Source organism: Lissotriton vulgaris, chromosome 9, assembly GCF_964263255.1.
Source record: "Lissotriton vulgaris chromosome 9, aLisVul1.2, whole genome shotgun sequence".
Lineage (NCBI taxonomy): Eukaryota > Metazoa > Chordata > Amphibia > Caudata > Salamandridae > Lissotriton > Lissotriton vulgaris.
This window is the reverse complement of record NC_141697.1, coordinates 967425208-967450762: the sequence shown is the minus strand read 5'-3', so window position 1 is coordinate 967450762 and position 25555 is coordinate 967425208. Positions and strand designations below refer to the sequence as shown.

Here is a 25555-nt window from a genome sequence, read left to right as displayed (position 1 = left end):
AATTAAATGTGCTCAAGCAGCACCATTTGCCACTGTTTTTTTAATATTTGCCTTTATGGTACAGTCACCCAGTTATCTTGTCAATGTTTTTATGAAGTCCTTGTAGGGTCACACCAATGCAAGAGTCCTCAGGGCATATTTACAAGCCATCAACGTCCCCGGTGCATCACTTTTTTGATGCTCTGGTGGCGCAGCACCATTTTCCATATTGACAAGGTGGTGCTAAGCCACTTTGCGTGGCTTAACACCACTTAAAAATATTCCCCTTTCCGCCGGTGCAAATCAACATTATTGATTGTTTATATGAAGAAAAAAGATGTCCCTTCCTGCACATAAACAATGGTCCCTGCAACTCAGACACCCTTGTCACATGGCGGCAGAGTGCCTGCGCTGGCGCCAGGCTGCTTTTATTGAGCCAGCGCTAGGGAAAACACAGGGGTGCACCATATTCTTGTTAACACAGCACATACCTGCATTTTGGAAATGTGGGAGAGCTGTGCTGCCAAATTTGGTGCAGCTCCGCACTCCGACATTTGCTTGTGAAAATGCCCTCCTCGTGTTTTTAAGAATGCACAATTTGCCACTGCTTGTCACAGAAACTAGAAACCATTATTCCATATTCTATGTGATCTACTGGTCACTTGTGTACCAAATATGACAAACATTATTCATTCTACTACATTTAATGAAACAGAACCTTCAAATTGCTGTATGCATTGATAAGTCATGTTATGTAGAGACCAATTTTGATGAGGTTAGAAAGGCCTCCCAATGGCATTTGCTCCGTACAAATCGGATCGGGAACGTGTCTTTCCGACCGATTCGGAAATGTTTCAGACTGACCAAGTATGATGCGTGCTATGTGTTAGGAATATCCCAATCTGAACCCGACTGCATTTGGAATGACGGAGCCACACATAGCAGAATCGTACGTCTCTATGGGCCGTGGTTCCGAATGACTGACTGCGATGTTGGATTCAGACAGCCTTTCCAAATCGTGCCGTCAGACTTGAATCAGCAGTCAGAATCAGACTTTAGGGGCCCATATCGGGACACCTGCACCCGGAGCCTTCCCAATTGGTCCTGCAGGGGTACCCATGGGTCCCCCCTTACCAGCCATGCACAGTGTGGCAGGCACTAGGGGGTTCCCGCCACAGGTTTCCCAATTTTCCCCAGCCACCCCTTTCTTCATTGGGAGCCTATGCATTCAGTCGAAACATAGGCTCCCATTGAGGTCAATGAGAGTCCAACCAAATCATATCTGGAAGCATCCGGATGCATAGTACTCGGTTGGTCGGACTCTCCTGGTCCGAGTTGGTCAGAAACCATTCCCAAACCGATTCGTTTCAGGCCCTTAGTGTCCATAAAATGACACTCCTTATTATACATAAATAACAGAATGTCCCACAACAGTGAAAGGAGCCTTCAAAAGTTATTTTGACTTAGTTTCTGAAGATGTCTCCACTCTCACTTTTCGATGTGGTTGCCACCTCTCCAAATTTCAGGTTTAGTTGCACACCAAGATCAGTTTGCACAGAAAAATGTGTACTCTGTAGTGCAAAGTACCTTGGCTACTGTTTGTATGATAATTTTTGCATCAGTCTTGATTGTCAAAACACTTTGTGACACTCTATTTTATTTAATAGTTGACTTGTATTAAACTTCTGTTACACGTGTGTAATTATTGCAAGTTGACAAAGGGCAACGCAAGCCCTTAAATCAGATTTACCGTGCCAACCAGAGACACTTAGCATGGATCTTTGTGGCACAGTAAATCTGGAATAATGTAAGGTGGCCGCAAGTCTCTCCTTTGCATTATTTTCCACGGGAAGGCATTCAATGGGTGGAGCTTCGGTGTTCCCTTGCATCCACCCATGTTTTTGGTGTAGTCCCACATTTTGCACTAGTTAATCTGGCTATGCCTTCCCAGATAAGGCCTAACAAGGAGAAATATATTTATTTCTCATTGTTATTTCCTCTTTTTACAGAGGAAAATGCCTCAAAGTATTGTTTTTGCAGGAACGTGCCCCATCCTATATCAAAACAATCCTGCTTGTAGCACAGGCAGCCTTGCACTACGGTTCAAGGGTGCGTGTGTTGGTGCTAGTCTGCACTCCATGTACCAGTGCAGAGCGACAGATCGGCTCACTTTTGCCCTCTCAATTTGATGCAGAACAGCGCAGCAAGTTTTCTAGCTGCGTTGTCTCAAATCTTTGTAAATCTGCCCCAAATGTATTTCTGACCATGTATGCATAATGTGCCTTACATGTTGTGAATGCTTTTCAAATGTGCAATTTCGCCCACATCTTGCGTCATACATCTGCATCCTTGGTGAAAAGTGCCTTAGCAAGCTGTCTGTAGTTGACAAACATCTTTTCAGAAGGTTATATGCCAGTCACTTTTAAAGGCCTATTCTATTGCTGATCATATGAACCACTGAACACAAGAGGGCTTATTTACAAACGCATTGACACACCGGTGCATCACTTTTTTTGACGCACCAGCTGCACAATGGGCTTGCCCATATTAATAAGGCCACATAAAGACACTCTGCATGTCTTTTCATGGCCTTGTAAATATGGACCCCTTTCCCGCATTACTCTGTGTGAAAGGGGTGTTCCATGGGTGTTGCTGTGGGTGTTTCCGTGCAACATCCATTGGACATAACGCATTCCAAGGTTTAAAACATTTTTGCATTTGAATCCTACACCACCCCATGAGAGGCGTAGGAATGTTGCGATAAGGAAGAAATAAATGTATTTCTCCTCCTTTTTTCCTTTTTCTATATGTGTTGCATTCTGCAGCATGCATCGAAAGAGGGAAGGTGTCCCTTCCTGCACAAAAACAATCACCCCTGCAGCGCAGGTAACCTTGTAAACTGACGCAAGGGTGCCTGCGCTGGAGCATGGCACCCAATTCTGCACTCGTGCAGGGGAAAGTACAGGGATGCGTTGTATTGTTGTTAATACAACGCATGCCTGTGCTTTAAAAATGATGCATCATGGCGCAGCTAAATGGCTTGCAGCACAGTGCTGCGTCATTTTCTTATAGATGAGGCCCAAGGTCTTTGGGAAAGAATAAACAAAGCACCGCGTGAGTAGTTGTAAAATGAGGGGCGAGCACTACTTTTGCATTAGTATCATCTAGCTGCATTGAACTAACCGGGCAAAGGGGCAGATGAGACGCACCCAAATGAAGCATCGGTTAAGAAGAGTACTGAAAGAACACAGAACTGCAGGCCTGGGGCTTCAGGTGCACACCGGTTCTACTGTGGAAGCCGCCTGCCCGCATACTCACAAAGGTTAGAGGGTCAACATTTCCTGGGCAGATGGCTACCTTCCCCAGACCGCAACGCATCCCATTCTGCCCTGGAGGATTATTTCCAGCCAGAGACAGCAGCTTCCTAATGAAAAGTGGGTCAAGCTTGTTTTGATGATTGAAGGCTTCGTGATTGAGAAATGAGCTGTCAAAAGAAGGAATTGAGGCTGCAGCAAAAGAAAAGGAAAAGCACTGAAAATTCAAATAGTTCCGGCTTATTAATGCACTGTCAAGCCAGACTAAAAAAATCCATACACGTTAGAGACTGCACAGGCCTAGATGTATCATCGTTCCTATTTGCGATTTCTTAATAGCGATTTTTACCGAATCGCTATTAAGAAATCGCAAAATTGGATATATGTTTAAAATCGCTATTTTTTTGCGATTCCTTAGCATTCCTAATTTGCGAATTCGCAAGTTGCGAATTCGCAAATAAGGAATAATTTCCTATTCATTCCTATGGGCCAGGAGGCCCATAGGAATGATTGCGAAAGAATTCTCAAATTGCGAATTCGCAATTTGCTAATCGCAATTTGAGAATTATTGCAAGGGTGCAGGGGTGTCTCATGGACACCCTGCTGCACCCCTGAAACTTACATGTGTGTGCATATGGCGCACATACATGCCCTTTGGGCATGTATGTGTGTCACATGCCACCCTCAAAATTGCCAAATTTTGGTTTTTGAAAGGATTTTGCAAATTAACACGAACCTCAAGTTGGTGTTAATTTGCGATTCCTTAACCTGAATTCGCAAATTAAAAAAGCTTCATACATGGCAGTTAAGGAATCGCAAAATTGAGATTTCTTAAATGCTTAAGCAAAATAAGGAATCACAATTTTTTGCGATACCTTATTTTGCTAATTTCACATACATCCCAAAAGATGCAAAATGTCCGTTTGCGATTCGTTAAGGCCGAAATTCTGCGAATTTCTGCCTTAACGAATCGCAAAATGTTTGATACATCTAGGCCATGTCCTATCATTAGCGATTAAGACAGCGAAAATGCACACATTATCTATATCTAACACACTTTAATAGCACTACAATGACATGCCTGTGCCCCAGAAAGTTCACGCTCAGGCAGCTGGATAAATAAACAAAAGGATCACAGCTGTGTGGTGGGCAGGCACTTTTTTTGTTGATTCACACAACTTCTGCCCAATCACACATGTACTCCTGGCTCTCAACATGTGGGTGGAGAAAAAGCACTGTCAAGCCATACCCTAAGAAAAATACCACGGAGGTTTCCCCCAAATGGGAGGGGAAGGGAGGGGTGGGGTAATCCTAATAAAGTGGTTGAAGAATCATATAGGAAGGCAAACAGTGAGATTATATTTTTGGTCGATAAAGTGCAGCAGAGTAGTGACAAGAATCAGACCTCTATCAGGAACTTTGAGCATGTGGCTAGGCACTGAGCATAGTAGTAAATACTAGGCATAGAGTGAGTACCAATGACCTGTATGTACTTTGTGTGATGCATAGTGGCCATAGAACTCAAAGGGCATTGGCTGATATGGGATTTTTTAAATACCCTGCCTACAGTACACACTACCCACAGAGTATGGTTAGGCATGGTCTTTGTCTATGCCCTAACTGTATGAATGTGCATAGTGGAAGGCTTTTTTTCCATGCCGTATATCCAGTGGATAATTTCCCTGGTACAAATAGTACTAAACAGAGGGCTATGCTCTGAACCCAAGGCATACAGTTGTAAAGCCTTTTATGTAGTACACCATCAGTTGCATAGGTGCAAGCCCAGGCTCCCCTATGAGTGGTACAGATGGAAAAGGGCAATATGTGGGCTTGCACAAAATCTGTCAGAGAATGCAAAACCTTACATAGCTACATAGCTCCACCCTCCTGTATCAAATAATCAAAGGATCCGGGTCCATGTGTGCTGCGACCACATTTGCCCCACCCCAAAAAAAAGGCATCTTCCATCAATCACGGGCATAGTAGAGCAGACCTCATTGCCTGGACATGTCAACTTGAGGCTCGCATGCATGCCACAGACTTTACATTTTCGTAATGGGGTCCACAGACCTCATTTTGGGCGCATGGTCCCAAATGGGCCAGGATGAAAACTTTCAGTCTCTGAAACCAAAGCCCCACTTAGTCAAAATAAATCCAAATATAATTGAAGTAAGGCAAAGACATATTTTTAATAGGGGAATTTCATGCCGTTTGCTCAAATGGGATCAACGATATAAGCAATACATAAAAACCAACTCTATTCTGGAAATTTAATTAGACCTTACCTGTGAATATTGATATGTCTAGCATCTAAATATTTTATTTTATTTATTTTACAGATTTGTAAAGCGCATGGCTGCCCGTAAGCGTCCCATATGAAAGTATCTGGCTGGAAAGATCTGTTTTTTAATCCATTTTGAACTTCAAAAAAACTACTCATTGTTAGACAAGGTTTTTCTTTCATTGAGTTATCAAGTTTAAGTTTTGTAAAAAAAAAAGATGAGATAACTATAGATTTAACTATCATTTTAAAAGAATTTAACGTTTTTCTCCATTCTATGTGTAATTATCTGTTCCATATATGTTGAATTGGAAAATTCTCTGTAAATCATATACCCTTATTTATGAAGAGAGTGGGTAACCTTTATATTTTGGAGTAATGGGTCTGACTGACATTAATCACTCACCAGAAGGTAAGTAAACGCCGCCTTCCAAATAAAACAAAACACGCCAAACTATCATTTCACAATTTTGTTCTACAATAAGTATGCCCTCATGCTCCTTAGTTGAGAAGCGGCCCTGGATTGGTTTTGTGACCTACTGTTAAGTATTCATCTGATGGCCCCTTTGTTTACGATTTCAGAATCTGATACTTACAAATAATGACAATGGGCTTAATGAAACAGAATCATGATCGGCTGATTTTCTGTGCTTTTCACTGAGCATTTTAGTCATTGAGAGTGAGGACATGTATAAATTGCCACTTAACTACATTTATTTTACTTGGAAACAAGCAGTAAAATACAGAATTTGGAGACATACAGATACTGTTACAATTCATATAATTTGATTGACAAGAAAGAAAGCGGCACCAAAAGCTTCCCAAGCACTACTCGTTTGCACAAGAAATTCTTTACAACACCAGAAGAATCATAAGCTTCAAAAAGGGGCCCGATGTTTGCAGCACTGTTATGTTATGTTATGTTAAATGAACTTTTTGAGCGCAACTAACACCTTTAGGTTCCTTGGCGCTATACAGAGAGAGCAGGTAAGAGAGACAGAAAATAACATAACAGTTGATAACAGCTAGTTATAAGCCTCAATGAAGAGGAACGTTTTAAGAGAAGATCTAAACCTGGAGTAAGGGGAGGACAACCTAAGAGAAAGGGGTAAGGAATTCCAAAACGACGGGGCTAGAAATGAAAACCTGAGGCCACCGTGTTTCTTCCTCTTGAATCTAGGGACTGATAGCAGGGCCATCTGGGATGACCGAAGGGTTCGAAGGGGGACATACGGGTGGAGCAAGGAGGAAATGAAGTGGGGGCTGTGTCCTGTGAGGGATTTGGAAATGATGCAGCCAAGCTTAAATTTGCAGCGGGCAGATACCGGAAGCCAGTGGAGACTTTTTAAGAGGGGGCGAACATGTTGATCTCTGGGTTGGTGGTAAACCAGGCGAGCAGCCTGATTTTGGATCAACTGGAGTCTCCTAAGTTGATAAGCAGGAATGCCTACGTATAATGCGTTTGCGTAGTCAAGCCTAGACATGACTAGCGCAAGCAGGGCCAAAATAAGGGCATCGGTGGTAAGTAGGCGAGATATTTTACGTATTTTCCTGAGTTGGAAGTGGCTAGAGGAAACTACGGCGCTTATCTGGGGCGTCATAGAAAGGTTGCTGCTTATGACTACTCCCAGGCTTTTGGCTGAGTTGACGGGACAGGGGGGGCTGCCAAGACTGGCAGGCCAAAAGGAAGAGTGCCAGGGATTAGAGGGTCCCCCGACAAGAACCAGCTCGGTCTTGTCGGGGTTGAGCTTCAGATGGTTTGAGCCCATCCAATCGCTGATGAAACAGAGGGTGTTTTGAAAAGTGGTGATAGATTCATCAAAGGAATCGATGGTGAAAACCAGTTGAATGTCATCCGCTTGGAATTGGCTTGGAATTTCCAGGCAGTGCTGTTTTACTTACACAAGTTGCACGCATCTTGGTATTCCCAGTTCCACATTTCTAGCACCGTAATCGAAAGAAGAAGGGAAAACCAAAATGACATGCATTAAAAAATACATGCTACTGCTCTATAAAGCACCCCCACCTTTAATCCCCCAAAACAAGCCTCTTTACATGTGTCACTGGCAATGTTCTGACAATAAAAGTACTCACACTCTCTTACAAAATGCGCTGGGCGGATTCCTGATGTTGACTCCCCGCTGCTTCCCAGATTCCCAGCGCCCACCACGAACCGGGAAATGGAGCAAGCTACAAAATGTGGGAGCATCGTGGAGGCGGATGGGGCAATAATCACAATGCAGAAGTAGGGCATTAGGGATGAGACAACAGCAACAATGCGGGCGGGAGAAGAGGGGCAAGTAAGGGCGATGAAGCAAGCAATGACCATGGGCAAACCACAAAAAGAAAAAAATATACCTTGGAAAGCAGTGCAAAGCGACACATCACAGGCGTCATGGTAATGCTGCTGCGCGGGGTGCGATGAAAAACAAACTCACGACACCAACACAAAGTTTTTGTAATTGTGTGACACACTACCATGGCAAAACCACGTCACAGCCGTAACCCGTTGCCCTGCCTTTTCAACCCAGGGAAAGCCAGGACGAGTTCCCCAGCGGTCTATAGCGCTACGAGGCCTGCAGTGCAGGTAGCAGTGCGCTTTACAAGACACACAATTAATTAATTTTCCTATGCGCAACCAATAATGGACGGATGCGAATGAAAAGCAGGACAGGATCATTAAAAAAACAAATAAATGGCGCTCAGAGTGAATGAAAACACTAGTGTTCATGAAAAGGGCTGGTAAACAAAGAAAAAAGAAGCTCCTTCATTGGTAGTAAAATGAGGGCCAGTGGAAGGATTGTGTACTTGGTCCCTGCTCTCGGGGAGGAGTAAACAGAGGAAGCGGCATGACAAATGTATGCCATGAACAAATGGGCAGAAAGAACGGGAGAGCTACAATGGCAAGCTTATGGGCGGGCTGAAGCCCCCAAACTACATACAACAGATCTCTTTTTGAGACAGACCTTGCGCGCTGTCTAGAGCCGAGACCTAAAAAACCTGAAAAGGTGTACTTTAAAGTTGCTTCGAAAGGAAAGAAATTTAGATTTGTTATGATTTTTACATCTTGTTCAATCATTAGCAGATAGGCACGAAAAAGCCTGTTTGGCAATCATGATTTTCTTTGTTTTTAAAACCTCTAGTGTCAGTCTCACTTTTCTTCCTGTTAGTTTCTTTCCCCTGTGGTGTGGTGTTAGTTTTGCAGGTAGCATCGAGCCCTGCACTTTTCCCCAATTTTGAAATGAAGACAATGCTGGAACTGAGATGTGCTTCTAGTAGTAGCCAGTGGAGGTGCTTTGTAAATATTTTTTTGTAATGCAAACATTTCCCCCTAAACATCAGCTTATTATTTTCTAAATATGCAAAAATGTTAACATTTTCTGGTAAACTATTTGTTTAAATAAACCCACGTTTGGTCCCTAAATAGCTGCTTGTCATGTTCATCAAATGCTGACATGTACAACCATCTCACAATACCAGTTTTTGCTTCACATGCCCCTGTGTTGACCTTTTTTTTTACATACCCATATATTTGCATCACATGCCAGGGATGGACACCATAATGCAATACATGCCTTTAATGAGCAAAGGATGCCTACAATATGCCAAGAATGCCCATAATATATTAAGATGTTTCGGATTTTAAAGAATTGCTGCTATTCAAATTGTATATAATGGATTATTGAATGAATTTGTTTTATTGCAATATTTTAATTATTCAAACAATAAAGGATATCTATCATTATCATAATATATTAAGGGCAGTTGTTATAATACAAGTAATGGGCACTAACATCACAGGGGGGAGCATGACTATGTAAAGACAGCTTAAAATACGGTAAGGGTGGCCTCTATTGTGCTGGAAGGCCATGATTGGTCTAAGGATGCCCAGAAGTGTCAAAAAGTTTCACCGCAATTCCAGGACCCTGATTTTGCAAGAGATGGCCACTATTATAACAGGAATAGACGCCAATGCGCCAGCAATGACTACTTATGCCAGGGGTAACACCAGATGACAGGGAAATAAACTATCTGCCATGGACCGTCACCAGATGCACATTACTTTCACAGACACACTCACGTACATATATACAGACACACAAGGACACCCTATCTCCAGCATCCAACGAGTAAGTTATCTGTCTCATGGACCCTGCTGTTTTTGGCACCTGAGCTGGATGCAAGCTAGCCTGGATACTTTAATTTGCACCCCCGCAGTATGACCCTGCCATAATTACTACTGGCTCTACCACTTTTCTAGGCCTGCACTTATACATAGTGTGACTAACTTTGTTGACAGTCTGCAACATAACCAATCATTACTGTTTTGAGTAAATGCCAAACCAAAGATCTGGAATTGAATGGCAATAAAAGGGAGACAACACCACTCATCCTGGGACCATCTAAATGAGGTGCTGTGATATGTTTGATGTCCCTGAGCTACTGAAAGGGGGGTGGCAAATTACTGACTCATTGGATACCCCTAGTCTATACAAAGTTTGGACATCTGTACTCCTCAATTCAGATTCTATAAGAGTGTTCTGATGTTGGATGATTGTTTAAAACATATATTTAGGCTATAACATATATACTACATGCGAATAAATGCTAATTGCTGGGATTAATGTTTTTTTCACATCTTCAGACTCCATCCTAGTTTTGATGGCCACATTCGCTATGACAGCTGATGAATAGCCACAAGCCTGGCAGCAAATCAAACTCACCTTCAAACTTTTCCAGGATGTGAACCGTCTCTCCAATTTCCAAGACCAACCCTTGGGGTAGACATCCCCTGTAACTGCATATCACTGCAAAAAAAAAAAAAAAATACAGAGTTTAACGGCGGTGCTTGTTAATTGTTGTCGCTGAAGAATAGGTATATTGAAGATGAGATCAGGTCGACCCATTCCACACCCAAACCTTTTATTTCCCTTTGCATTGCACTCCGGATGTCACCAGCAACAAATCACACCACAGGCTATTGCATGCACAAGGTGGCAGGTACTGCGGGGTGCCTGTCACGTTGTGCATGCCAATGCACAACATGTACATTTAACATTGTGGCGGGTGCTGCTTACAGCACAGCCCGCCACAATGTTAAATGAGCGGGATGCGACCGCTAGAGTGGCGGCCGCATCCTAATGGGCAAAGCGGGACAGCCGCACCTCTGGTGGTTGTTCCCGTTCACCGTAAAGTCGGCCCGCCATCGTAATGGTCGCCAAAATTCGGAATCCTCTTCTAAAGAAATAGCTGGCGCTCATAGCAATCTGCATCGGTCAATATATATATAATGACATATGGGACATGATGAGCATTTGACACATGACGGAAGGTGATCAAGGGACACGTGGTACAGGGTGGGAATGGGCACACAGGACAGGTGAATAGTGTGCAGTAATCTGTGAGACACGTTGAAAGAGGATTTATTGAACACAAACAAAGCGCCTTTGTGGCTAGCGCTCCCTTCCAGCACTTACTGCCAAATGATCTCCAGCCAGAGAATTGGCCCTAATTTGATATACTGACCAAGGACCACATATGTGGAATACAATGAGCAGTGCGAATTAAGTATTGATATAGATCTTGCCAGCAAGGGAAAGCTCAGATGACCCACATTTCACTCACCTGGCTCCATTCTTCTCACAAAACCTACACCCTTGATACATTTTAAGACAATGAACACAACTAATGGAAAGGGTACCATCACAAAAATAATATTCCTTATAAAAACCGCCGAATGGTGTGTCTTTTAAAAATAACTGTGACAGTCTGCAAAACTCAAGACCCTGACTTTCTAAAAATGGGCAAGACAGCTCCTTGTGCAAATACACGGCTCTGCATTGCATCATATGGCAGAAAATTGTGTAGTGCCTTATTTACTAAGAGTCACACACTGTTGATGGAATTGCATGCGCTTGCGCTAAAAACGATATCTCAGGGTGATGGCAAGTATTTTGCAACAGCACAAAAGCGAGCAAGTGGTGTCTTCTGTGAGGTTTGTACTCAAGCCACACAGCACAGAACCAGCTTTTAAGCACAGACAGCTAACCATGAGTAAGCCCCATCAATTATGTAATTTCTTACACAATTCAGACTTTACATTTGTAAATACCATAACTTGACCATTGTTTGCACCTGGTTTCATTTAGCAAAATAATTCCAAGTGTTATATGGTGAATATTGTGCTTATTTAAGATTGGGCTTCCCATTGAATCCTAGAGTTGGCTGTGCATTTCCAACCTCATAATCTCCACATTTCATAGATCATCAGGTGTTTGGTGTGACACGACTCAATGCTGCTTGAACGCAGTACTCGCATGAGCTTATGACCTTCTCATTTGTATCATATAGCATCCTTGAGGAAGCTGGAATAGAGGGCACGGCTCTTGCTTGAATCACACCATACCTACATAATAGAACAAATATTATATATGCTTCTCCTATCTTTTCGACACCATAGAGCATTAGAGTAAGAGACCCTCTGGGCTAAATCAGATCACCTATGCTTTTTTAACATCTATATGAAATCATTACCAGATCTGATCAATGGTTTTGATTTTACCTGTTAGATCTATGCAGGTAAAACACAGATACTTCTGAAATTGGAAAACCCAAAGGCCATCGGAAGATTAAAAATCTTTAATTGCCTCCCTGCCATAAAAAAATGGATGACAAGGGGCCACCTCAAACTGAATACCTCCAAAACCAAAATACTCACCTTCGGCAAGTGGAAAACCTATGACCCTCTCTGCTCCTGGCCTGAAAATCTAAGACCATCAAAAAAAATATCTAAGAATGTAAGAAATCCCAGAATTACCATGGAGGCCAAGCTGCTAATGAATGCACAAGTGGACAAGGTAGCCAAATCAATATTTCTGACAATTAAAAGAATGTGATGCCTCTTCCCGCATTTCAAATTCCCCCACAAGGTTCACTCTACCATCTCTCTTGTTCTATCAAAATTGGATTGCACTTATGATCTATATCATGGCTCACCTTTGTAACCCATGAGAAGACTCCACAGAATCCCAAACGCAATCCCTAGACTACTCCTACATGGAAAGCCACAAGCACACATCTCCCCTGCTTTGAGGTGCTACACTAGTTACCAATTGCCAGAAGATCCACTTTCACCTATTTAAATAGTTTTCTGTAGTGCGAACATGACCCTTGCGGGTATCAGAACGCATTACAAATTTACAGGGAGCAGAGTATTAGAAACAGTAATATAAAATTCACTGCAAAGAGCAGAAGAAGGTAGTACATAAAAAAGAAAGGGTACACTTTACCATGTTCAGAAAGAAGGGGAAATAAAGTAATAACAACCGAATATCATAGTACCGGCACTAATAACAACATAATATCATAGTTTAGACAACTGCAAGTACTAGGCAGTGTTGAGAAGCAGGAGGGTAATATCAGTACTGATAGGATGGACTCACTAAGGTAGCCAGTGATAGTCATGCTAGCGACTGAGGAAAATAGAATCTTGAGATGTAGTGAAGAAATTTGTTCATAAGGAGCTCTTTGACTTCTATCTTGAAGAATAGGATGGAGGTATTCATTCTGACTTCAGGAGGAAATGTGTTACAGATTCTTGGGCCAATCCCTTTAAGCTGCTTTGTATCAGACGCATAGAAAATATACCAAATGACCACTCTTCATCAGGAAGAAAATCAAAAAATACCTACAACAAATGAACCTATGCTCAAGCATGTCTCTGCCTCAACATTCCTACATTCAAGAAAAAAACACTGGTGTAACATCTTTCTCTGTTCAACCAGCCAAACTATTGAATTCACTACCCACACACATAAGATCCACTGACAACCATCATAGCTTCAGAAGATTACTCAAGAGCTGGCTCTTCCCCACATGAAAACTATACTCAAAACAGTGTATAGCAACAGTATACTCAGACACGACAAACAATACTTCTCACAGTTTAGAGATAAAGTTGTTATGCATGTGTCAGTGTACATTGAAGTGTGCTTCCTGTTTGTAAGGAGATACATTCATATTGGTAGAAACATGTATATTACACCACAAGACATATGTGTATATTAGGACTTCAATAATTGCTGCTTCTATGTACATATAGCTGCATATATAGAGGAGTTTATGCCTGCTACTAAAATGTAAGAAATGTCATGAAAGAAAATTGCCTACTTCACCACAAGAGAAATGTGCTCATAAGGCCATGTAAATATTACTGCTTCAATGCACATATGGGTATTTATATGCAGATTGTTTTTCCAGCCAATGCAACCATGCCAAGTGATGTGTGCATGTTTATTTATAAGTTAATATCAGGTTTTTGATGTAAAAAAATCTATTTTTCAACATCTGTCCCAACTCATCCATCTCTCCCTCATCCGAGCCTTTCTGACTACTATAAACAACTCCGAACATCCTTCTCAAACGTTCTTCTCCTTTTTCTGCCATGTCTCCCAACTAACTGGCCCACACGATCATTACTTACAAAAACAAATTACTAATTCCCTTTCCAAATCCATTCCCACCATTCTATCCCATTTCTAAACTCTAATAACCAAAAAAGAACAAACCTAACACAACTAATGCACAAATAAAAGAAAACAATGTACTAATCTACTAAAAATGTACCTCTAATCATGGGTTCCAGATTAACGCGCTATGCTGCAAAGCATTTCAATGCCTGGGCAGGGTTGATAAGGGTTGTATAAATACAATTTACTATTACAATTACAATTCTTTTAATTGTGTGAGCACCCCCATGGCAGTTAAACAAATCTGGGTACTAACACATTGTTAAGAAGAAATTACTAAAAAGGCATGTTGATACTTCCCGAAGATATTTTCACATAACATTTCAGAATTTGGAATTTTTATAGCCCTGGTAGTCCAGTTACTTATTATTACCAGGTTAGCTAGGCAATGACAAACACATACTATTTTAGAATGTTTTAAATTTTTACTTTTTTCAGCGTTGACCTCTGTTGGCTGGTACATGCACAGTTGCTGCTGTACAATGGCACACAAGTCTTCGGTAAGCCCCACTTTGTATGTGCCGAGGTGTGGGTCCCAATTTCACTGTGCTTGTGCAACTGTTTTCTCTAGCACACTCACACTCCGCCCTTGGTGATTGTTGGAAGCCTATGGCACTCAAGTGGAAAGGAGAGAGCATAGGGTTGGTACCTGAGTGATTTAGTTGGATAGACATACAGCGCAGATGCCCATGCCAAGGCCAACTCAACAGAACTGCCTATGAATTGACTTTGTCCCTTAATCAGTGGCAGAACCATTCCTAACTTCTGTTGGTACATTTCCACGATGCACTGTATCATACCTGCCAACTTGAAGAACAATCTCAACATGCGAGGCGGAGGCTGGGCCTTGAAGCGGTGGAACCTCGCGCTAAGAAGTACCTACCCAGTTCTTTTGAACCCCACCCGCCCCAAGCCCTCTCCCCCCCAAAGAAAAATCTTGCTGAGGCTGGTGCCGATGTCCTGAGGTGTTTTCAGACCACTTAATGGACGTCAGCAGTTCAAAGCCTCGGAAAAAGAGCTGGAAATCCACTATTCAGCTCATTTTCCCTGCCACAGTATGATATCGGCTCCTTACCGGGAGACTGTGTGAATGGAGCCGATACCATGTTGCACATACTTATTCGGCAAAGGAGGCAGAGGGGAAAATTTGCATGTGATTGAAAGAAATCCGTAGGAGCTCATGGAGATCGGTATTTCTGCACAAAAAAAGCGCCTCTCCGATTTGAACCGTTTCAGCCTTTTGTTGAGCAGTCATCATCTTTCACTGTATTTGTTGTAAACAAAGACATCACCCAACATTGCCCAGCAATGGGAGTCACCATCCAACAATGCACAGTGTCCAGCCTCAATTGCCAGACAGGTGCAATAATCATCTTGCACCACAAGGGGTGTTTCAACAAATATAGAGGCAATACTATTCTTGACAATTAGTCATTGCTGCACATGAGGGAATGTTATTCTGGCCACCGATTCAGTTATGATACCGCATGACAGAGTCCAGAAACTCCTGAAAAAACTCCTAAACTCATCAGAGAGGGTAACTGCCTACACACAATTTTATTTTACCTACCAGCTCCTTATGCATAGGCTGAAATGTGGTTGGGAAGCACAGTTCCATGAAGCTTCTTCTTCTCTTCTGCATTAACCAAGTTTTTCCTGAAGGGAGTACCCAAGCAGAGGTGTGAAATTGTTTACATATTTGTGTATGACTGCTCTTTGAGCATGCCGCCACTCTCCTATCCCTGGTCTAGGGTCAGTCGTCATTGTTTAGTTAGAGTGTAGGGCTGGTGAGCACACTATCTCATCAGTGTCATGAAAATTTGTCATCAAACCGTGCACCAGGCATACATAAAAGAAGCATCTCTTAAATTTGTTTTAATCCCATAAACTTCATAGTAGATATTGTAAATTCGATTTTATTCAGTTAACATTGTCAGAGTTTAAGGCCTGAAGATTACTTCTTATAGTAAAAAATCCTACAGAATTTTAGTTAAACTACTGGCCTCTGGTTCGAAACAAATACATCAACCAGGGCTTTATTTTAGGCCAAAATAATGAATGATTGGTTTTACCAGCACCTTGGCTTACAGAGGACAGCACACCTAACCATGTTGTGGGCCGGTGATTCTTTTGCACCACTAGAGAAAACTATTGGAGCTTATCTTTCTAGAAATCGACTACTCACCTGAAGGTAGACGGTGGATCCATCACTTTCTACTGGCATGGGAGTGCTTCCATTTCAATACACGGAGAGGAAGAGTACATTCACTGTAGTATAGAAGCATTGAACCACTCTATGCAACTAAAATATTGATGTATAAATATCGACTTTTATATAAATATCAACCAAAATAATATATATTAAATATATTTAATACTAAATTTAATTTTAACAAAATAAAAATAAATGTAATATACATTTTAATTAAATATAACAAGTACACTTAATAAAAAAAGATAAACACAAACAAATATGTATACATATACATTAAAACAAATAATAAACTATTATTTGTAATTTATGTTAAAAGCTTGAAATGATATAAAAAATAAAAATATACATCAATGATTTAAAATATAAAAAACAAAAATCTATATTACATTAAAACATTAAACTATTAAAAAATATTTAAACTTACATTTCACAATACAGTAAGTGCAACAGTAGGGAAAGTGTTGGAAAAGTGGAGGGGTAAAAATAACTATTCCAACTCCAGTGAGTGCATCAGTAGGGAAAGCACTGGATAGCGAGGCGTAAAAATTACTAATCCAACTCGAGTAAGTGCAACTGTAGGGAAAGTGTTGGATAGGGGAGGGGTAAAAATTACTTTTCCCACTCCAGTGAGGGCAACAGTATGGAAAATGCTGGATAGCAGAGGGGTAAAAAATACTATTCTCACTCCAGTGAGTGCAACAGTAGGGTAAGTGCTGGATTACGGAGGGTAAAAATTACTATTCCAACTCCAGTGAGAGCAACAGTAGGGAAAGTGTTGGATAGCGGAGGGATACAATTTACTATTCCCACTCCGGTAAGTGAAACAGTAGGGAAAGTGTTGGATAGCGTAGGGGTAAAAATTACTATTCCCACTCCAGTGAGGGCAACAGTAGGGAAAATGCTGGATAGCAGAGGGGTAAAAAATACTATTCTCACTCCGGGGAGTGCAACAGTAGGGTAAGTGCTGGATTACGGTGGGTAAAAATTACTATTCCTTCTCCATTGAGAGCAACAGTAGGGAAAGTGTTGGATAGTGGAGGGGAAAAATTACTATTGACACTTCAATGAGTGCAACAGTAGGGAAAGTGTTGGATAGTGGAGGGATACAATTTACTATTCCCACTCCAGTAACTGAAACAGTTGGGAAAGTGTTGGATAGCTGAGGGGTAACATTTTTTATTCCCACTCCAATGACTGCAACAGTAGGGAAAGGGTTGGATAATGCAGGTGCAAACATTTCTATTCCCACCCTAGTGAGTGCAACAGTAGGGAAAGTGTTGGATAGCGAAGAGGTAAAAATTACTATTCCCACTCCAATGAGTTCAACAGTAGGGAAAGCTTTGGATAGCGGAGAGGGCAAAATTACTATTCACACTCCAGCATGTTGCACATACTTATTCGGCAAAGGAGGCAGAGGGGAAAATTTGCATGTGATTGAAAGAAATCCGTAGGAGCTCATGGAGATCGGTATTTCTGCACAAAAAAAGCGCCTCTCCGATTTGAACCGTTTCAGCCTTTTGTTGAGCAGTCATCATCTTTCACTGTATTTGTTGTAAACAAAGACATCACCCAACATTGCCCAGCAATGGGAGTCACCATCCAACAATGCACAGTGTCCAGCCTCAATTGCCAGACAGGTGCAATAATCATCTTGCACCACAAGGGGTGTTTCAACAAATATAGAGGCAATACTATTCTTGACAATTAGTCATTGCTGCACATGAGGGAATGTTATTCTGGCCACCGATTCAGTTATGATACCGCATGACAGAGTCCAGAAACTCCTGAAAAAACTCCTAAACTCATCAGAGAGGGTAACTGCCTACACACAATTTTATTTTACCTACCAGCTCCTTATGCATAGGCTGAAATGTGGTTGGCAAGCACAGTTCCATGAAGCTTCTTCTTCTCTTCTGCATTAACCAAGTTTTTCCTGAAGGGAGTACCCAAGCAGAGGTGTGAAATTGTTTACATATTTGTGTATGACTGCTCTTTGAGCATGCCGCCACTCTCCTATCCCTGGTCTAGGGTCAGTCGTCATTGTTTAGTTAGAGTGTAGGGCTGGTGAGCACACTATCTCATCAGTGTCATGAAAATTTGTCATCAAACCGTGCACCAGGCATACATAAAAGAAGCATCTCTTAAATTTGTTTTAATCCCATAAACTTCATAGTAGATATTGTAAATTCGATTTTATTCAGTTAACATTGTCAGAGTTTAAGGCCTGAAGATTACTTCTTATAGTAAAAAATCCTACAGAATTTTAGTTAAACTACTGGCCTCTGGTTCGAAACAAATACATCAACCAGGGCTTTATTTTAGGCCAAAATAATGAATGATTGGTTTTACCAGCACCTTGGCTTACAGAGGACAGCACACCTAACCATGTTGTGGGCCGGTGATTCTTTTGCACCACTAGAGAAAACTATTGGAGCTTATCTTTCTAGAAATCGACTACTCACCTGAAGGTAGACGGTGGATCCATCACTTTCTACTGGCATGGGAGTGCTTCCATTTCAATACACGGAGAGGAAGAGTACATTCACTGTAGTATAGAAGCATTGAACCACTCTATGCAACTAAAATATTGATGTATAAATATCGACTTTTATATAAATATCAACCAAAATAATATATATTAAATATATTTAATACTAAATTTAATTTTAACAAAATAAAAATAAATGTAATATACATTTTAATTAAATATAACAAGTACACTTAATAAAAAAAGATAAACACAAACAAATATGTATACATATACATTAAAACAAATAATAAACTATTATTTGTAATTTATGTTAAAAGCTTGAAATGATATAAAAAATAAAAATATACATCAATGATTTAAAATATAAAAAACAAAAATCTATATTACATTAAAACATTAAACTATTAAAAAATATTTAAACTTACATTTCACAATACAGTAAGTGCAACAGTAGGGAAAGTGTTGGAAAAGTGGAGGGGTAAAAATAACTATTCCAACTCCAGTGAGTGCATCAGTAGGGAAAGCACTGGATAGCGAGGCGTAAAAATTACTAATCCAACTCGAGTAAGTGCAACTGTAGGGAAAGTGTTGGATAGGGGAGGGGTAAAAATTACTTTTCCCACTCCAGTGAGGGCAACAGTATGGAAAATGCTGGATAGCAGAGGGGTAAAAAATACTATTCTCACTCCAGTGAGTGCAACAGTAGGGTAAGTGCTGGATTACGGAGGGTAAAAATTACTATTCCAACTCCAGTGAGAGCAACAGTAGGGAAAGTGTTGGATAGCGGAGGGATACAATTTACTATTCCCACTCCGGTAAGTGAAACAGTAGGGAAAGTGTTGGATAGCGTAGGGGTAAAAATTACTATTCCCACTCCAGTGAGGGCAACAGTAGGGAAAATGCTGGATAGCAGAGGGGTAAAAAATACTATTCTCACTCCGGGGAGTGCAACAGTAGGGTAAGTGCTGGATTACGGTGGGTAAAAATTACTATTCCTTCTCCATTGAGAGCAACAGTAGGGAAAGTGTTGGATAGTGGAGGGGAAAAATTACTATTGACACTTCAATGAGTGCAACAGTAGGGAAAGTGTTGGATAGTGGAGGGATACAATTTACTATTCCCACTCCAGTAACTGAAACAGTTGGGAAAGTGTTGGATAGCTGAGGGGTAACATTTTTTATTCCCACTCCAATGACTGCAACAGTAGGGAAAGGGTTGGATAATGCAGGTGCAAACATTTCTATTCCCACCCTAGTGAGTGCAACAGTAGGGAAAGTGTTGGATAGCGAAGAGGTAAAAATTACTATTCCCACTCCAATGAGTTCAACAGTAGGGAAAGCTTTGGATAGCGGAGAGGGCAAAATTACTATTCACACTCCAACAGTCAAAAAATATATATATTTTAAAATGAAGAAAAATTATAAAAAGATTTGAATAATATTTGATTTGAATATAGTTATTTAAATATATATATATATATATATATATATATATATATATATATATATATATATATAGATATATATATATTAAATATATAAACGGAAAACATATAATATTAGTTGCATATAACAAATACCTACAAATAATATATAAATGAAATAATAAATAAATAAAAAATCTTTTAGACTAAAAAATATTTACAAACAAAAACATCAAATAATACATAATTGTATTTTATTTCCTGCCCTATAACACCACACCAATAACACACTTCAACATTTTAAATTAAATTTACTTTCAAAATTAACATAATTAATAATCAGTACAAAAAATATTATTAAAAGAAATAATAAACATTAATGAACTTCACACACTTTAACAATCTAATATCCACAACTATAAAATTAAAAAACACAATTAAAACTTTTTTTAAATTAAAAACTATTACTATTAACTAATTATGAAGTAAATAAAATGTCTTTAATATCCACCCTTTACCTCTTTAAAAGTAAAAACCACACACAAAAATGAAAATTACCCAAAATAAATATCAAATAATGAACATTAATTACCAACTATATATTAATTATTTAAACTCAATTTACTTCCCATCCATTACCCCTATAAACAACACAAAACACACCTAAAATTGATTACACAATTGCCTTTATACATTTTTTATTAATTTAATTAATATCAATTAACAAATCATTAATAAAAAATAATTAAGCTACTTAACACCCTTTACCCCAACAAACCCCAAGACACACCTAAAATTAATTACACAATTAAAATTATTAATTACAAATCAAGTATTATAATTAACTAACAACCAACTAATAATTCATCAATTAAAAACAAATTACTTACCACCCTTTACACCTATAAACACCAAAACACACACCTAAAATATTTACACAATTATCATAATTAAAATGACCAATTACTTGACTAAAATTAATCAGCAGCCAATTATTAATTCATCAATTAAAAATAAATTACTTCCCACCCTTCCTACCCTTTACACCTATGAACACCAAAACACACACCTAAAATAATTACACAATTACCATAATTAATTGCAAATTAAATAATTATTATTAATTAACAGCAAATTATTAATGAATTAATAATAAATTACTTTACACGTTTAACACTATAACATCTCAATTAAACAAATATTAATAAATAAAAAATAATCAATTCATTTCATATAAATAAATTACTTCCCACCCTATTCCCCTATAAACCTACAACCCGCTACCAAACAAGAAACGCAAATTTCAAATAAAACAAATTAAGAACTACTAAAAAAATTAACACATGTATTAAAAATACAAATGATTCTTATACAAAAATACATACATCACATACATTTAAAACATATACTAAAATACATAACACTAATTTAAAAAATCGATATTTTAACAACTATATTTTTTTAAACGATATTAAACACTTCAATATTTTTAAAATCAATATTACTTACCTTAAATCGATATTCTTGACCACGATATTCTTGCTGTCGGTATTTCTGAACAATGATATTTCTGACTCGATAATATTTGTGCTACTCAGTATTTTAAACTCGATATTCTGTCTGCACACCCATTATGATGACTTGCCTTGGGGGGGGCTCGCTGGACTTTGGAAAAGTATAATTTACTAATCCAACTCCAGTGTGCACAACTGTAGGGAACGTGTTGGATTTATAATCCAAAACCACTCCATCAATATGTCTCCCCCAAAGCAAGTTGTTGTAATGACTTGCGTGCTAAAAGAATGTGTGATAAGGATGCGTTCATTCGATTGCCGGCACAGTAAAGGCACAGCATGATTTTGGCTGCATTTTAAAGAAAATTTTCCATCTCATCTGGGATCCTGACATACTCTTTACGGGACAAACCACCGGAATTTGATGGGTGTGTATGTGGTCTGATCAACTCACATAAAAGAGTGAACGCAGTAGGTGTGGACAACATGTCCTGAATCTCAACAGCACCTCTGCGCTACCTGCACTAATCCCAACAAACAGCCTGCATGGAGAATGGGAAAAGTGCGCATGACTGGTTAGGTCGGCCCGAGAGGGCTGACCATTCAGCCATTGAACACTTAGGAGTGGGCAAACCCCTCCTCACCGGCCCTGCTCTCAGAGAAGAGCAGCCCCGTCCACCCACCTGCCCGCAAAGCAGCACAAACATAAAATGATAATAACTGAAATTTTCGGCTTCTCATACTGCTTGAAAGCAGTGGGGCGACACTCCTCCACCATAACGGAGGAGCTGCCACTGGCAGGTAGAGTCTACGGGTGAAATACCGGGGACAAATGAGGAATTATCTGAGAAATCAGGACCGGAATTACAAATTCCCCGGTAATTTATTATTTCTCAGAAGAACCTCAGAAGCTGTCCTTCAATCCCTATTAACTCTACTCCTGGAGCTGTAGTCCACCTGGTATTAGGAACTACGGGTTGAGATAATGGAGGATATATTGGGAACCTCGTAATGAAGTAATTAATCTGTCTCATGAGAATCGAGAATTAATCTCACACACCATTTATACCAGACTGGCCAATTCGCTCTGCCTCATATTTTCCTTTGAACCTCCTGTGTCCCATTGTCTAGAAACTGTTGTGTATTCCTGACGTAAGTGTACGTCGGTGCGTGCATACTAGCTGCCTTTGCTGTAGTCTGGCCCAGTGCCTGAGTATTGTGTAGGTGTTTTAGCACATCATTCGGGTGGCATAATTAAATAAACTGATGCTTTGCTCTCTATCGTCTTAATTAACACCTTCTATTGAAAGAGCAGGTTGGTTTTAATGCTAGCCTGATTGCACTAAACATGCCCATCGTAAATCTGAAAGAAAATGGACAAATCCAATTTCCCAGCATAGAGGCTAGCCTATAAAACAACTTTCACTTCTTACCATAAATCCATTTATAGGACAGTATTTTGTCAGAAAAATCCACGTGCCAATAACTCGTTGGAGAGTTATTTCAGCCGGTTTCCAATTTTATTCAGTCCTCTGTTCGCTCACTACCATGTTCCCATCGGAGGAAGCTTCCTCCATATTTTTCATCGAAAGTACGAAACATGAAAATATATCATCGGAAACACCGGTGGTTCCGTTTATTTCTTTAGTGAGACGAGTAAATAATACAATTCCACTTTGATGGGTTTGTTTTCAATTTCATCTATAAGTTTATTGAACCTTTGGTATTGGCATTTTTGAATGGTGCTATTTCATGTCCTTGGTGGTAAATTTAGGGGGGTGTTTTGCAAACACCTTCTGCCACTGTATTATGAAAATCAGCATTCTGGAGATAGTAATGTGAGACAAGAGCGTTTCTGCACTTTTGTTGTGCGACATTTTGCTGTGGTGGTGTTTTTGTGCAGAATTATTGCAATTTGATTTTGCTGTGATGTACTCCAGTTATTGGGTTGTGATCTGTTTTGACTGTTTTGTTGTGATATGCTCTGTTGTTATGTTGATTTGTGTATGTTATGTTCTGGTATTTACTTTACAAATGCCAATAATGTTGCTACTTTATTTTTAGCTAAAAGCACCACGTGCCTTGCAAGTTTCTGTGACAAGCAATCATTTACCATTGTCCATGGTGGTAAAATAATACTTTTCCATCTCTTCAAATACTTGACACCAGTCAGTTTTAACTTAGCACTCTCACTTATATGATACAGCCCCCCTTTCTATGTAATAGTCACTCTGCTAGGTAGAAAGAAGCCATCTTAATTGTTTTGTTAAGAGGAAGGCCACTGTAGACCTGAAAGCCTTTGTTCATACAGTTGTTCCAAAAATATGCCTGTTAATTCTTAAGGTGGTAGCCTGACCTGTGTTGGACCCCTTGAAGTTTTACAACCTACAAAATCCAGTAGAAGAAATGGGGTCAAGATTGATATCTTCAGTGAATGTTCAGTTTTGCTGATGATGGTGTTTAGTATGATATTCTCTTTTTGACCTCACTTTTCCCGGTGGCAGTCTAGATATGCTCAGTGACCAACACATTGAACTCCAATACATTGGTTGAGCCTCTTTTCATCTATAGTAGAGCTGAGACATTTCTTCCATGAGCAGATCTTATGCAGATTAAAGGTCACCTATGCTTTGCCTTTCTTTGGCAACCTTTCCAATGTTCTTATCAAACTAGACTTCTCCATGGATTATGGAACTCAGACCACATTTTGTAGCACTACACTTACAGCAATCAAACATGTGTTGAAGCATCACAGTTTAAAGATACCTTTAATATGTTTTAGACTGTCTTGGTAGAGGTGTGTTTTTTGTTTAGACCTAAAAGTCCAAGAAATAGAGCTTCATTTCTGAAAGGATTGTCACCATTCTGTGTACACCCTTATTTCACAGCATGAAGGACAGACATCTTTGGATGATGTATTGCTCTACATTTAATCTCTACATTAGCAAGGGGAAAGCAGAGGTGGTTCCTCCATTATGGCAGAAGACCGCCGCCCCACTGAAAAATAAAATTATAATAAAACCACTTTATTATCATTTTATTTTTCATTACTCCTAGCTAGGTTAGGGTGGGCCATCCTCCAGAGCGCACAGTCAGGGAGGAGTGGTTGGGCACTTGTAAGTGTGCATGTCTGTTTGGCCGGCAGTCTCAGGCAGGCTAAACAAACATTTGCCCTCATGTTTTTTCCAATCCTCTGTGTTGTACAGCTGGGTTGGAGAAAAGCCCCTGGCTCCCTGGGCCTGAGTGAGCGTCAAGTCATCCCGATCAGGCCAATATTACCAGGATGAGAGCAGAACTGTGATGCCCCCCTTAGGAGCCTGTGCAGTGTGACCAGAGTCGGAAGAGGAGTGTCGAGGTTGCAGCCGCAGAAGCAGGTACATTAAAAACAAAATCCCATCACTGAGAAACCGACATCCACGATCTATTGTAAACTGATAAACAATGTACCAGACCCCCTGATCACCCTCCTGGAAACCTGGGCCAAAGACCTTGGCAGAATAGATGACGAGGAATGGCAGGAGGCACTGCAGAGTCCTAGGGAGATCGCAAAAAGCGCTAGATTTAGATTAGTACAGCTGAAGATTCTACACCGCACCTACTGTCCCTGCACACACCTTTACACATGGAGCAGGATTCCATCAGCGCTGTGTGTTAGGGGATGTCAGCAAGAAGGTACCTTCCTGCATATTCTATGGGAGTACAAGGAGATAGTTCGTTTCTGGAAGAAAGTTTCTCATATCATGTCAAGTGTGGTGGGGGAAACGGTCCAGATGGGGGCCGAAGTGGCTTCTGCTGATGATTAAAGGTGAC

At 40.1% G+C, this 25555-nt stretch overlaps 1 protein-coding gene across 1 annotated transcript in view; it reads right to left on the bottom strand.

Annotated features, from left to right (window-relative positions):
• DOCK3 (dedicator of cytokinesis 3) overlaps positions 1–25555 on the bottom strand; it is a 1414611-nt gene that overhangs the window by 1059963 nt on the left and 329093 nt on the right. The window contains exon 2 of the mRNA XM_086938817.1: positions 10299–10382. Within this exon, the coding sequence (XP_086794943.1) occupies positions 10299–10382 (84 nt within the window). The remainder of the gene's footprint in view (positions 1–10298; positions 10383–25555) is intronic.